Genomic DNA, 16,125 nt, shown 5'->3' on the forward strand with positions numbered 1-16,125 from the left:
CACCCAGCTCAAATTAGATGTTATGATCATCTGCTTTCTCGTCTCAGCTTCTTCTTCGTTTTGTTGTAATTGCATATGTTCCATATATAGCTCACAGTGGCTTTTCACTTTCAGGGTTTCGCTTTAGAAAACTGACAAAAGTTGCAAAAAGGGATGTACTGTGTATGCATTAGGTCTAGGCTGTCTTTTTATGCTTCATATTTATACGGCTGCCACATGAATCACCTGTGTGAATGTACTGTTGCCCTTAGCATGCAGGGTCCATTGACATTTGCCAGGATATGTATGACCTTCTGATTGTAATGCGAGTGACATTTTGATGTGTATATGGAGAAAAGAAACTTTTAGAATGCAATGCGTCATATAATAGCATGAAATACAAGAAGAAACACTTAAAAACAAAGTTCAAACATTCTGATTTTACGAAGTAGCCATTTAGCAGACGCTTTTATCCAACGTTTGCCAGGACAACCTTGATTTATTTAAACTAACTGAAATAATAGTAAAACCATTTATGCACTTTCAAAAGATTTCTATTTCAAATAAATGCTGCTCTTTTGAACGTTCGATTCATCAAAGAGTCCTAGAAAAGAAAGAAAAAAGAAAAACTAAAGTATCACAGTTTCTACGATAAATATTAAGCAGCACAAGTGTTTATATTGCAGAACAAGAAATAATATTTTACAGTATTATTGTTTTTACTGTATTTCTGATTCAATACATTTACTCTTGAATTAAAATGTAATGTCAGTGACAATGAACTTTCAGCTAGGCATTAGCTTCATTTCATTATTTTGTTCATTTATTATTCATTTTTTTATTTCACAAACATACTATAATTGCTGGATCTATTACGGACCCCCTGTTGAAGTCTCTTGTTCTGCTCAATAAAACTGTTAATACCTTCCTAAAAGTAGCACTTTCATAGCATGGCTCATAAAAAGTTATTAACTAAACGACACAACACTAAAAACTCAGGCACTAAGAGCATTTATTGTGTTTAAGGGCACATTTCAAGCAAACTTTTACTTTTCTTTAGAGTTGCATAGTATATTTTTATTAATAAATTAAATCTTGAGTTTTTATTAATACAAAAAAATGTTGATAAGCCTCTTTTAAACTAACAATAATTTATTAAAAACTAATATACATTTGTCTATATTTACTATAGGTTACCAGCTGTAGGCTGATACAAGGAGAAATAAATTTTTGATGAAATACCTTTTTCAGTTAGGGGTGAACCACTTAGACAATAAATGTGATTTTTTTTTTCGTGCAAAATTCTATTTCGATCAGATAAATATGTTGCGCTGGATGTGGGAATGGCATAATTCACACAGTTTACACATACACTGTACAAACGCACAGGGCCCGCAGCAGAGAGGAGGCTCAAAGAGGATGCTCGGGAGAGGGTCTGTTTGGCATGGGCTGTGGCAGGAGCAAGAGATTCGGGCTGCCGGGGGGCTTGTACACCTCCTGTACTGAAGTGGGAGATGGAATGGGGGTATCTGGGGATGCTGGAGAAACAGAAACCTACATAAGCCTATAAAAAGCTACAAAATGCACTTTGTGTAGTTTGAAATATAATGATCAAATGATTCAAATCAGGGTTATTATCATTAAGTAAATCTAAAACTGAACCACTTCTCTGATTCATTTTTATTTCTCACCAATTTCTGATATTCTGGTATTTAAACCACTTACACTATTTAGGGACAGATCAACAAAAAGGCTATGTCTTACCCATCTGCTGTGAGTGTGCAGGTCCTGGGATGGAGCTAATGACTAGGGTCTGTCCCATTATTGGAATCTGAGGGTGACCATTGTGATGTAAATGAGGTTGCTCCGTGGTTAGACCTGCAAAAATAAATGAATAAGTAAATCACAGCGGTGGTAATGTGGCATTTGCCAACACACATTTCCAATATCAAAAAAAAAAAAAAAAGAGTTATATTTTGAGCAGTTAGGTCAGATTTGGCAGTTAGGTCAGATTTATCACAGCGGTGGTAATGTGGCATTTGCCTACACACATTTCCAATATCTAAAAAAAAAAAAGAGTTATATTTTGAGCAATTAGGTCATGATCACCTAATTCATCTGTGACTGCTTGCTTCATGCCCAAAAGTAAAAAAAAAAAAAAGGAGGTCGTAGGTCAAAACACTGAAATAGGCATTTTAGCACTTTCGCTTTCAGTCAATGGGTTTTTTAAATAGCTTTCTGGTTAAATGCCTGAAATAAGGTTAACCCAAGCTCAGTGTATTTTCACATTTTGTTCAACAACATAAAATACAGTCAAGACTAATAGGTTTACCCTAGTCAAGTCACTCCAGAATTAATAATACGGTATACTAATAAAGCAAATGCATCATTTTGCGTCATTATTTTGCAGTATTATACACAGTATTACAAAAAAAGTTTAAGCAGACTTGCTTCCGAATAAGTACTTGCTTTCACCTAGTTTTAAATAATGATCATGAAGCATTTTCCCGCTCCAAAAGCCCCTGCAACCGAATGCTTCACCTCATACTCACCCCCAAGAAGCATCTCCTGCAGCAGGTTATCTATCTTGGCGAGACCGAAAAGCTTGATAAACTGTAGCTGCTCAATCATCTGCCAGGTGATGCTTTGCAGAGTAGGAAGAAGCAGCAAAAGCTCCCCGAATCGCCCACGCGAGTCATACTGCCGGTCATTAATGTAGTCTTCCAGACTCATTTGAACCTGATAGCGCATCGCCTTGATCTTAGAAGGATCTCTTAAGCTTTTGGCGTCTAGATGTTAAAAAACAGAGATAGTAACATGTGTGGCTCTATTTCCGAATTGATACTGAGTGTTAAATTAGTTTTACCAGGGTCGAAGAACACAATTGCCTTTAGAGCTGCGTATTCATTGTCATCAATTTGGATGTCCTGGAAGGGTAGAACCAGTTCATCCAAGACTCGGTTAGATACGCGACTGATTTCTGGCTCTGGGCAGTTTCGATGGACAACGCAGCCATTTCCTGCATGGAAAATAGATATCTGTATATTTACAGTATAATTATGTTGAAAGGTGAAAATAACTATTAGAAGTTACCTAGAAGCAAGAGATCTTTGTATGGCATTGACCTTTTAGCCACACCAAGCAGAAGATGCTCTCCGGCATGAGCTCTTAATAAACTAACCTGGAAGAAAAATTAGGCCTGGTTTAGCATCTGCTATACTACAGTGAAATATTTACAATAAAATAAAATGTATTAATAAAAAAATACACTTATTATTTGTAAATACAAATGCATTTATTTGATAATAAACATTAAAAACAGTATTATTGTAAATGTTATTAAATTAAAATAATAATATTTTAATACATTTTTAAAATGTAGTTTATTCCTGTGAAGGCCAGTCCAGTCTTCAGTCTTAATAATTGAATATTATTTTCTCAGAACATTTTAAATTTAATTAGAAAAAGTAGAAACATGGTGCTCTGCTTACTAGTTGGCTGCATGTTTTCAAAAATTAAAATTAAAATTAAAATTCAGTATAATGCAAAATGAGTAACTAATTTTGGTCTGGAAGAAAAAGACAACAAACTCTTAAAAATGTAAAAAAAAAATTAGTAATACACTAGAGCATATCTCTATATACCAAAAGATCTCAAAGCTAACAGACATTTTTCCCCATTATTTAAGGTAACCTTTTTAAATATTGGAAGGTTCTGCATGTTCAATAACGATAAATGCAAGGGAAAAATCAGAAATTTAGAGCAACACAGACAGCGTGCTTAATGGAGTCAGCCATGTGAATAGCAAATATTGAGCTTCACTGAACGGCCCTGCAATTTAACCCAAGGGCCTCCCCAATTAGCACAGCCAGTGTTGCTTTCCAGCGGCCATTACCTGGTCATCAAGTGGCAATTCGCCGAAGGCTGGGATGTATTTAGCCCACTCTACCAGAACAAGCAGCTGTTGCTTCATAGATTCACAGACGTCACTGATAGTGGCTGATTTTTTCTCTGAAACATCAGCAGGGCCCATTGGGCTGATCTGCTGAGAGACAAACGAGAGAAGAACCGAATTTACCATGTCCTCTAAAAATGCTTTTGCACAGGCTGTTACCTCGCTCTCAGAGTAAAATCACGCAGGTACTCATGCAGATAATTAGAAATGTTGATGACACAGACTGATGCTTAAAGAAAGCAACGCTCAGTTGTTATTTATCTCTCTTTGTCATTAATGACTACTGAGCAGAACTTCATCAGAGTTACTGTAATGAAACCTCTCTTCCTTCTTTAATCAGCCCTGTTGGTTAATTTTTGTCTTTGGTGACTATTTATCTCTAGCATAATGCATTAAAGCCATACACCTTTGCTTTAATTGACAATCCCAGCAATAATTTATTGCTCAAAACCAATAAATGTTACTGCCGCAGATACCGTAACTATATGCATGTTTTTATTTTCCGTATCTCTGCCCTTTTCTACAGATATTCTTTCTCTTTCCTTTTATGTGTGTGTGTGTGTGAGAGAGAAAGAGCATTTCGATTAACCTTGATAGGACGGTTTACCTGCTGCGAGAGAGCTTCAGCGTGAGCCAGGGCCGTGATTGGCGGCAGGTCATGGGAGTCTTGCATGGTCCTCCTCGAGCTGATACGGTCCCGTTCATTTTGCACAGCTGAAAACAAGCACAAACAATTTTGCTGATTAGTGAGCTAATAACAGTTAAGAAATATTACTGATTAGCCAAGATAATGGGTGTTTTTCTCAAGCTTATTTACAGAAACTCTCACACATTGTCACATTCACTGTGATGTATTTTAACATCATTAAACATAAAACACAGACTAAAATGACCTTTCTGCCACACCTTCCAATGATGAACACATTGGGAAATTTCACGAGCCATAAATATTTCCTACTGGACATGTTACTGTATTTTACATTTCTGAAATATTTTTATACAGCATTTTTTTAGATACTTTTCTTTATGAAAGGTATTGAACTTTTGTGACCTTTTTAGAAATGAAACTGCTGATGTGTTATTTTTCTCATACTGTATCTAGTCTTTTGACATTAAGATACCTACTGAACAAAGAGCTTAAACTAGCCTAAGATTGTTTGTTGGTCTTAACCAGTCTCCAAGCCTGGTTTTCAGTCTAGTAAACAACAGCTGCATCACCAAGGTAAGTCATCTTAAACCAGCTAAGACCAATAAACCATCTAAGGCTGGATTTTTTAAACATAATACATGACTGCCGAGCAAAAACTGCCTAAGGTAAAACTTTAACTGACTGCAGTCCTGAACAACGTGTACTCACGGAAAGTGAGGTGGAGAGCACATGATCACCCGTCATAAAAGGCTAAGCCAAGGTTATACATCCAATAAACTAAACATCCTTGTGTAATCAGGGCAAGTTTTATGGCATCATCCATTTTTCTCTCTCGAGTTCCCTCTTCCTTGTTACTCCATAAACTATCCGTTCGAAACTGTGAGAAAAGGGAGTATTTGTGGGGAAAATGTATACATATAAAATGTTTACCTTCTTTCTTCATTCCAGCTCGAAAGCATTTGTGAAGTCTGCAGAAACGGCACTGATTCCTTTTGTCTTTATCAACAACACACTGACGGTTAAACCTGCCCAAATAAATAAAGACTATATCTTAAGAATAAAACTGTATCTGGTTTACAATGTATCTGGTTATGATTTTATATTCACTAAACAAATCCTGATTCTTTATTGATTCAATTTCTGTAGATTTTTGGACATAAGAGAAGTAGTGGCTTATGGTCCAGCGAACTGGTCAAACAATGATTCATAGCCTAATTCAAAGTGATAACTCACAAGTTTGAGACTGATTCATGAGTCTTTTTGAGTGATTCATTCAAAAAACTGAGGCGCTCAACCGTGAACCTGATAACTCACAATTTCTGACTTATTCCTGAGTCATATTGAATGATTCATTAAAAGAATTTGGTCATAAAAAGCACTCAATTATGAATCAGACTCATGCTTAATGTATACTTATGTTTGAACAAAGTATAAACTTTTATTTTTTTTCTTAAATTAAAAAACAGCTCTTGATTCACATCCTAAAAATAAAACTATTGAAAAATATTTTTAACTGTAATAAATTAAATAAAATAACACAAAAAAATTAAAAATAATTACTAAAACTGAATAAAAAATAAACAAATAAAATAAATAAATTAAAATATAAATATATTTTAAAAACTAATACTAAAACTTAAATACAATTAAAAAAAAATATTCCAAACTACTAATAAAAACCAAAACAGTAAATAAATAATAATACAATAAATACTGAACACAAAAAAATGATTTTCACTACAAAATATTAGTTGGATGAGTGCGATGTACCTGCAAGAGTAGACATGACTTTTCCGGATGCTCCGGCGGAAGAATCCTTTGCAGCCATCACAGCTGGAGGCACCATAATGTTTACCTGTGGCTTTATCGCCACAGATTGCGCAGTTGGAGCTCACGCCATTTTCTCCTTGACTGATGTCGGGCTCTGTCGGCATGTTTTCTGTGAAAAACAACATGGACAGTCAAAACTGAAATCATCACTGCCACCTGAACACTTTGGTTTGAGTTGCAACAACAGCTCAGTCAAGTGAGGGCTTAATGATTCACTTGGGTAACACATTCATAAAAGGCTTTAGATTATTTAAAACGGAGAATCATGTCCATTGTACATCCAGAACGTTAAATAGTGGGAATCTACTGCTGCTATGCTTCTGGATGCTATGCTAATCCAAGTAAGCTAACAACCAAAGAGGCCTAGTGAGTCTCATAAAGCTACAGGACGATGCGTCTATCAAATCTTGGCCTTTTTACTCAGTCTCTCAATCACAACAGCTAACGAGGAGAATGAGGAAGAGTTCTGCATAAGTGAACAAAGGATGCTCATCCTAAAAGACCTTCTAATGCAACAGAGAGTGGCACCCTTCTGTTCATACAGACAAGGATGAAAAATCAATCATTCCTTTGTGCATGCAAAATCATAACATTTCAACAAAAGAAATTCAGCAGGGGACTTTATCCTTTTATGCGTTGAGACTGATTGGAGCCTCCTGCTGTTGTAGGACAGACTTAATTAGGATTAGCCTCTGTTTTATCGCATAGATAGCTATTCAATGGAGATTGACATCTCGTGGATAAATGTTAATGTGGGTTGAAAGTAATCTCTTTTGATTCAGTATATTCCCAAAGTGATTCCTTCTCATTTCAGAATAAAACATCATTTGAACGCAAAGGGCACATGTGGTCACAGAGAGCCAATTCATCTGGTTGGCTTTTGCACATTTGCAGAGCGTGTTTTGAAGTATTTCGTTTCAGAGTAAGGTGATACAGAACTTGAAAAAGAAAGCATAAATCAGTAGGCAAACAATTTCAATACATTCACAGCTCTATGGGCTTAATTAAAAAGTAGCTCACCCAAAAATAAAAATACTGCCGATATTAGGAAAAAACTGGTAGCCAAAGAGTTTTTGTTACCATTGACAATATGTAGAAACAAACATCTGAGACAATTCTCAAAATATCTTCTCATGTGTTTCACAGATGAAAGAAATTCATGCATTTTGGAATGATATGAGGGTGAGTAAATGATGTCCTCTTTAGGTGCACAACCCCAGCACATTAAAGAAAGCCCAGATCCATCCAAATGCTTTTCTACACTATATGAAATGTATTTGCATGCAAACATCAACTCAAGATGTGAATGTAGCATAATGGACAGTTCATTAATACTTACTAACATACTGGATTAAAATGAGCTAATGCAACAAAATGTTTGTTGCTATACATCAGTTTCACTGTGTGCAATTCATTTAAATTTGTAACATATTTTATTTGACCCATTTGCATTTTTTTCAGTTCCTAGCATGGATGGTTTGAGTACCAAAACATAGCCTAATGCATTTGGGCTAATATGTGGTGTAAAATAATTTTTATGATATATTTTGGAATCAATTATTGTAGATGTTACCATCTAAAGAATATTTTTAGGTTCACTTTTTTAGTGCAACTGCTAGTCAGCATTTTACTGCGGCAGATTCAGTCTAGTCAGTGTGACAGATCAAATTTTATTGGGATTACTCCAATACATTTCCATTATATAAGATATTTGGGTAAAGTTGACTTATTATTTTAAGAAAATCCAACTGAATTAAGTTCAGCCAAAGAACTTTTGTCTAGCTGTCCATCTGCATGCCAGAGATTGTGCGTTTGCCTTTAAATAGTTTGTATTCCAGTTATTTTATGGCCTTTCTTAATCTCTGTGATTCGATGTACTGTAAAGAACTGTAAAGATAACTCTTCAGCAATTTTAGCATTAGGTTAATGGAGAACCAAAGTGGATAAATCACATCAGATTGCGGTGACATAATCGTGCCAGTAACTTAAGGAGTCTAAAAGAGTTGCCCTACCAAAACGTACCTTTGAGCAACGCATTTCTCACAATGCCCCAGTGTGACTGTCCATTTACTTTAATTTTTGGACAAATATTGAACAAATATTATATCACGTCTCAACATATCTGAGTTTACTGTTGCTCTTGTATTGCTTTGAATTACCTTTGCAGTTGTACAAAATATATTGACTTTATACCTAAACGTACCCCATTTTGTCCTCTTTTCCCAACCTTTGAACCCATGGAGATCCCAGTCTCTAATCCTGAGACTCAGAACTCTTTTCTCAGGATTTGAGCGAAACCTCTGTTGAATTTTAAACCGAATGGAAAGACTTTCAAAATAGTTAGCTAACAATTATCTCCTTTAGGTTGAGGTAAATGATTCTGCTGGGACGAATCAGTTCAGATAGCTGTTAAACCAGCCATGACATGGTGTCCGTCCCCTCCTGACACATTAGAGTCAGTCATACTAAGCCAAATTACCACCCACTTCAGTTAAAGAACCTGTGAACTGACATGGCGTAAATGAACATTTTAATAACAGCACTATAACAAACACAGACTTTAAGCATAATGGTCATTTGTTTACTAGTCCAAGCAGCATCAACCGCATCTGCATCTTTGAAAGTACTTTAAAAAACACATATTTTGGACAAATTGCACAGCACTCACCACCACAATAAAGCACTTCTGAGTTCTCAAAGCCCAATGTGCTATAGGTAGGATCCAGGCCCTCGCAGTAATTGGCTACATCCATGTCCAACAAGGATTTAGGAAGAGGAGTAGGTGAAAACTTCATCCCTGCCTGGCTCTCTCTACTTAAAGTCGTCCTGGGACAGTGTCTCTTGGAGAGAGAACTGAAGGCAGCCTTAAGTTGACCATCTCTTCAGAATGCTGATTTGTCATCTTCTAAGACAAGGGAGGAGCCTTGGCCAAGACTCCTCACCTCCTTGAACAGAACTTATCTTCTCGCCTTATCCTATACTTATCAGAAGGATGTAGAGATAACAGTATTCCCCATTTGTTCCAGAAAGGAACAAGAAGGTTTTATTGGTGCAACGCAACCAACAAGCCCAATTATCAGGCAAAATGACACTCTTACAAAGTAATGCCCCATCCCAAAACCAAAAACTGGCAAAGACTGCAGCACCATTGAGCTTCCACTTGTAAACAAAGACTTCAAAATGAAGGTGAGAGCTGAACTTCTGTTAAATCAGTGGAGTTCTCCAAGCTTGAGATATATTTAAAAAATTTGGTAAATTAGCATTTCCTGAATTCTGTTGCAATGGTCTAATCATAGGCATAATTTACATTTGTCTGACACAAATTCTGTTTTGCATGTTAACTTTTATTTAAATTAGATTAAGACACTAAAGAAATATTTGAATGTAATATTTTGAGCCTATGAGTCACTGATGAGTCATTCTTCTTAAAGAGATAGTTCACCCAAAAATGAAATTTCTGTTATTTATATACATTATCCTCATTATTTACAAACCTACACTGTAAAAAGGATTATTAAAAAATCAATGTGTCGCTTGCAATTTCTTTTTAAATAATTGTGAAATTTACTAGCAATATCTTAGTGATAATTGTTTCAAAGTAAATCTTTTACTGATTTTACTCTTTTGTGTATATCACTTTTTTTCTGTGGAACAAAGAAGAGATTTTTTTTTTAAATTATCAAGCGATGTTTTTTTGTCCATGAATTTTGTGTTCCGCAGAAGAAACAAATGTATACAGATTTGGAATAACATGAGGGTAAACTATTCATTTATATTATTATTATTATTATTATTATTATTATTATAAAATCAGGCCTGTACAATGCATATGCAAACACATAAAGGAAACAAAACAAAAATGTTGAAATGTTTTTTATCTCTGGCCTGTAATTTATGTATTTTTTATACATTCATCTTGGCTTCTTTAAGAGATTGTCAGATTTCAGAAGAACAGTGGTTTTACAAGTAGGCTATATGGGTTTCTGTACATTAAATTGCCTTGTGGTTTAATCAACTATAGAAAGTCAAACAAAATAGTAACAATGCTGTACTAACAAGTCATAACAGAAACAGAAAGATGACCAAATCTTAAAATGGGGTTGGATTTGGTATGCACATGGATACTGTACAGGTATATACATCACACAAGTTACATTTTAACTGCACTCTAACAAACAATGTTTTAAATGAGGAAGTGCACAAATATTCATGTGATAAGAGTTTGGTGAGGCCATCTATTTTCAAAAGATTGCATATTACACCTCACTAACAGCTCCGATGAAGAGATGAATACTGTAAATAAAATCATATTGCAAAATACTCTCCACATTACTAGTTGATCTGTCATACCACTTCAACAGTTAAACAAATTCAAGGTCAAACTAGAATTGCTTGGAAGTGAAATATCACTCAGTTTTCAGTTTTGTATAAAAGAGCCCTTTAATGTCACTTGTAGGCTTCAAGCAACTCAAGTAACTATGATCTGCCATGAGATATTAAGGCACATGATAAATGTAGAATGCGACCTTTTAAAGTATTAAATTAGCAAAGCAAATATAATTGTAACCATGTAAAATACAAAATAAATATTGAAAAACATTTTTCAGCAAAACTGGATTTAAAACATGAAACAGAATAATTTAATAAGCACTGCTTATTTGTTTTCACAACATAGAATTTCAGAAAACACACAAATCCTGTACGTTTTCTGTATCAAACACCTATACATTTCTATTTGTCAATACGAATAATTATAATAAAACTCGAGTAGAGACTAACCTAATTTAGGGAATGGTGACGTCACAACTGCACGAGCGATATAGATTTAACCATCAAAATGTAGTATCAACGAGGTGTTTAAAGACTACATAAAAGGTAGGAACAAACGTTTTAAATGATTTTTTTATACTTCTTTTTTTAACTGGCTCACAATTAATGACCGTAACGTAAAACTATCTGGTCTTACCTTCTCCACGTCCAACAACGATTTGCATTAATCCACCAAAACCAAAACGCTTTATCCTAATAGATATTATATTTAGGCTGATATAGAGAGCAAATTAAGTGTTTAACATGTCAAAATGGACAATACTATTGGTGGTGTTGGGGGAGCCTCATTAGATCGATTTACTAAACAAACTGAAAGTTGGGTGGAGATGTTAAACAGTAACTAACCCCAATAAAACACCAGACATGGATCGCTTTGCCTATGCGTGGGTTCACGCCGTAAAGAACGCACACAAATGACGCCAAGAGACAAGGAACACATCGAAATTCATAATATCATAAATATGAAACCGATATTTTTTGTATTTTCAGAAAAGTATAAATATAATGATAATGATACTTATAAACACTGGTTGAACCCTAATGGCACAACTCCTAGTTACAAAATATTTGTTTTCTCTTTCAACTAAGCTACCTCAGATCCGGTCTTTGAAGTTCTCTAGTTTTATCAGAAGAGGGCGCCAAATCTCTATTTCTCTCTCTCTCTCTCTCTCTCAACAAGGGGTCGAACATCGGTTGTCCATTGTTTCATCACATAACTGGATATAAAACCACATTTAAAACTCACATATTTAAACTGTCGAGTGGTTTCATTTTTGCATGAGTCTAAAATCGTCCCCAAATATGAAACTGACGCTCTATCACGAGTAGCCTAGTCGTGTGAGATGTAGATATATATATACTCCCAGCTCACAAAATATGTGTTAAGAACTTTCGCAACTTCCCATTATGATAGGAACATTTTGGAAAGGTCTCTGGATGTTAAAAACCTACATTTTTCACAGTTTACAAAAAAATAAAAATAATTAACGTTTCAAAAACATCAGAGTAAAGAAAAAACGACGACGCTTTGAGAGCACAACGTAACGTTACTGGAAGAACGTTTATTAATAAACTTGATACCCTTGTCAAAAGATTCACCAAAGTTTTGAGAACGTAGGCCTTAATTTCACTTAGCTGCTTTCAGGTTAGTTCAATTATTATGTGTAAATATGATAGCTGTCAAATGTTCGCTGTAAAATTAACCCTTGTAAATAAAATGTATTTTGATTTTCTATCACCACAGAAGCATATCAAAACAAACGTCATTTCAAATCATCCGAAATATTTGAATACCATGATAACCATTATCAGTACAATCATTATAATCATACCTTTGCCTTCTGTAGAAACACTGTTACTTCAAAGTATAGTCTACCATGATAGGCCTACTGGAATTTACATGATCCAAAACAAAACACAGACCGTTTTTCCCCAAGAACATTCAAAAGCTTTCAGAATCATGGGTCACAATTTACCTTCACCTTATAATTATAACAATTGTGTCCTGCTAAAACGGTTTCTGCAGACCCTGATTTATGGGTAGTGATGTGGAAAATTATGTCTATGTTCCATGTTTATTCGTTTAAATGAATCAGGTCCAGCACACTTTACATATGTTCTTCCCAGTGAACGTCAGCATGTCGAAACACGTAAGCCCAGTGATGGCCAGAAACACTTCGTTTATCTGATGAAGGTGTTCATGGTTTTTCATGTATTGTAGCCTGAAAAGGTGGTATGGTACCAGGCAGGTGAGCATGATGAGTACAAAGCTGAGGTTTTTTATTTGGACCCAAAACTCCTGCTGGGAGCTGCTGGCAGGGCCGTACTTGAGTATCATCGAGCGCAGGATGATCACCTGGATGCAGGTCTGAAGACACGACACCGTGATAATAAAGATGGATAGAACCAAGTTCAGGGTGTAGACAGAGCCTTTTTCCATTTCAACTCCAAATTTGAAGCACTCGTTTTCTGGCATGCCTTTATTTCCGTATTGTATCAGCACGACGGGTACCATGATGAGTAACAGGATGAACCACACCAGAGCGCTTGCACCCAGGCCATGCAGCCTCCTATAGAACTCGGTCCGCTGCGTTTTCTTGTAAAAATGCAGGAAACGAACCGTGAGAAGGATGGAGTAGATGGTAAACACCATGTATATGTGGATATGAACCATGGCACTGACCAGTTTACAGAATCCCTGACCCAGGTGCCACTCTTTGGATGCGTAGTAGTAGATTCTGAACGGCACAGTAAACAGGAAAAGAAAGTGTGCGACCATCAAATTCAAGAAGGCGATGGTGGTTAGCGAGCGAATGTTGGTTTTTAACAAGCTGATCATGACAGTTAAGCCTGTGATGCCAACCAGAAGGACTGCAGTGTAAATGATGATCAGGGTGACTCTGAAGGGCTTGGTGAAGTGTTCCGAGGCCAAGGTGGATACAGAAATTGGGTTGCTTGTCACCGCGGGGCTGGTGATATTTCCGACTGTGGTGTTCATCGCCATGATTCCTAGTGAGAAAACATACTGGAAGACAAATGGGAGAAAGTCATTGCATAGATGCAATAGGCATCTGCATTGTTTTAGGCTTTGTTAAACTCGCTACTACATTTTTAAGAATGTTTGAATCATTCTACAGCATGTTTGTTTACATTGACTTTACTCAAAAAAAAAAATTCAGCAATTTAACTCTGTATTATTCCTGAGTAATTATAAAAATAAAAAAAACTTACAAAAGGTATTTTGAAGAGTGTTAACCAAAGAATTTTAGTTTCCATTGACTTCCACCATATGAAGACAAAAATACAAAAAATATGTTTGTTCCACTGAAGGGGGGGGGGGGTGTTGTACAGGGTTGGAACGACATAAGGGTGAGAAAATATCGACAGAATTGTGTATACAGTGTTCCATTTTTTTTATTAGTTACCTTTATAAGATATCATGGAGTAACAATAAAAAATACTTTTTAAACCATTGAATAATCTTCATGTCAACTAATATGAATGAAATCAAAGTAATTTCTGTTAATAACATGTAACTGACCTGAGCTAACATACACCAACAATGAACCATTACATAGTTATTACATAAAGTTAACAAAGTTTAAATATAAAAAATGTATTGCTCATTGTTAGTTTATGTGCTAATGTTAACTATTGGAATCTTACTATAAACAGCTACGTTTTTATTATAGTGTACTGTAGAAACGTCAATGTACAAATAAATGTATTTTATAAATCCTCTTTGCACTCCTTTAAAGTTTAACTTGGAGTACTTTATGTATCGCTTTGTAGCTCTTTTGAAAGTGGCAAACAAGCCACAAACTACTGTGTGTGTACATGCATGGTGGATCTTTTCAGAAAAAACAAATGAAAGCAAGACATTTCAACTATCTTTTACAACACAGTGCATTTAAAATGTTCAGATTAGTTATCAAAATGAACAGCCTAATGAGACAATGAAGCAAGATACTTACCCTCTGAACAGCAACGCAGAAGTCGACGATAGCAGAGCAGATGAGGAAGTAAGGTAATGTGTTTGTCGCATCTGCTCCTCACCCATTCAGAAACCACGATTTTAACACATTCTCTCGATGCAGCGGCCAGGCTGCTGTTTATTTTCATGGTTCACACTGTTGCACATTTGACATTTCAGTTTAGGTGGCCAACCTCAAAAACAATTAGTCACATTGTCAAACAACCTCAAACAAGTTTTGAGATTCCAGTAATGATAAAAAATACTGCAAGAGAGTAAACAGGTCTTTAAATGGAGGAGTCTCAGTGCATTGTTTAAATTCTGTTGGTACACTACGGGTATCATTAAAGGGATAGTTCACCCAAAGATGAAAATTCTGCCATCATTTACTCACCTTGATGTCGTTCAAAATCTGTATTAGTTGCTTTCTTATGTTGAACATAAAAGATGATAATTTGAAGATTGCAATCAAATAGTTGGTGGTTCCAATTGACTTCCATAGTAGGAAAATAAATACTATGGAAGTCAATGGGAAACACCAACTGTATGATTATCCAGCAATCTTCAGAAAATCTTGTTCAGCATAAGAAAGCGACTCTTGAGCGTGAGTAAATTATTACAGAATCCCTTTATAATCTTAAGTCCGGCACACATCAAGCCGATAATTTGTTTGGCGTGTTCCACTCGTCGGCAGTTGAATCGGCGTTGGGGACGTCGCCAAGAGTGAGAGCTCTGATTGGATGTTCAGTTTATCGGACGAGTGAGTGCCTAGAATTAAAGCAAGTGATGAAAACAAGCATGTGAATGACGGTGGTACAGACAGAAGATTGTTTAAATATTACGTGATCTTTCCAAATCATTCTAATAAGCGAATGTTTTCATAACAAAATGAGCTGCTTGATAAAATTGTAGGCTAATTAAAGTTATCAAAGCTACTGATTTTCAAAATGGTAAGAAAGCGCTGGTTTGTTTACATTTTGTATATCTGTGTTAATCTAGTAAATCTTTGTTTCGGTTCAGTGGTGAAGCAAGTCAGCCCCGGGCCCATAGCAAAAGTAAAATAAAAATTGTATGGGCCCACCCAAAGGTCCAGCTCGGTTCACTTCACCTAGGCCCTATTAGTGAATTTAGTGAAGTAGCCTAAATAAAGTTACATGGATCATGCTTGACAAGCTGTTGTATTTCTGGTATAAATGCTTGGAAATAATATTTAACGTTTTCAAGTCTAGGCTATTCATTATTTGTAGCACGCAAGCCACCCCATAATCGCAGCTTTGTGCTTTGCTACTACAAAGTGCCTATACTTTCAATTTTATGATAAAAAAATATAGAGAATTAAAGTGTTTTCTGAGTCAGTGTAACAAAGATGAATTTGACGATCCTGACATGCCATCTTTAATTGGACGCCTT

At 35.7% G+C, this 16,125-nt stretch overlaps 2 protein-coding genes across 6 annotated transcripts; both read right to left on the minus strand.

Moving 5' to 3' along the window:
• Positions 1 to 974: 974 nt before the first annotated feature.
• Positions 975 to 11,864, minus strand: LOC113042441 (hepatocyte nuclear factor 4-gamma-like). Of its 5 annotated transcripts, none has more exons than XM_026201309.1 (10): positions 11,380 to 11,864; positions 6,354 to 6,522; positions 5,514 to 5,608; positions 4,542 to 4,648; positions 3,875 to 4,021; positions 3,073 to 3,160; positions 2,846 to 2,998; positions 2,532 to 2,768; positions 1,744 to 1,857; positions 975 to 1,517 (listed from the first exon to the last, which is right to left on the minus strand). In XM_026201309.1, exons 1-10 carry the CDS (start codon positions 11,405 to 11,407, stop codon positions 1,390 to 1,392), a joined length of 1,266 nt encoding a protein of 421 aa, XP_026057094.1. In that variant the 5' UTR covers positions 11,408 to 11,864; the 3' UTR covers positions 975 to 1,389. The 5 variants fall into 5 exon arrangements, with proteins under 5 accessions (XP_026057094.1, XP_026057093.1, XP_026057090.1 ...); XM_026201308.1 differs by having other exon boundaries at positions 3,875 to 4,024; XM_026201305.1 differs by lacking the exon at positions 11,380 to 11,864 and adding an exon at positions 9,082 to 9,465 and having other exon boundaries at positions 3,875 to 4,024.
• Positions 11,865 to 11,993: 129 nt separating this feature from the next.
• LOC113042442 (probable G-protein coupled receptor 141) lies at positions 11,994 to 14,936 on the minus strand. The gene is made up of 2 exons (XM_026201311.1): positions 14,717 to 14,936; positions 11,994 to 13,767 (listed from the first exon to the last, which is right to left on the minus strand). Exon 2 carries the CDS (start codon positions 13,744 to 13,746, stop codon positions 12,835 to 12,837), a length of 912 nt encoding a protein of 303 aa, XP_026057096.1. The 5' UTR covers positions 13,747 to 13,767; positions 14,717 to 14,936; the 3' UTR covers positions 11,994 to 12,834.
• Between the last annotated feature and the right edge of the window lie 1,189 nt (positions 14,937 to 16,125).

This window comes from Carassius auratus, chromosome 24 (assembly GCF_003368295.1).
Source record: "Carassius auratus strain Wakin chromosome 24, ASM336829v1, whole genome shotgun sequence".
Classification (NCBI taxonomy): Eukaryota; Metazoa; Chordata; class Actinopteri; order Cypriniformes; family Cyprinidae; genus Carassius; species Carassius auratus.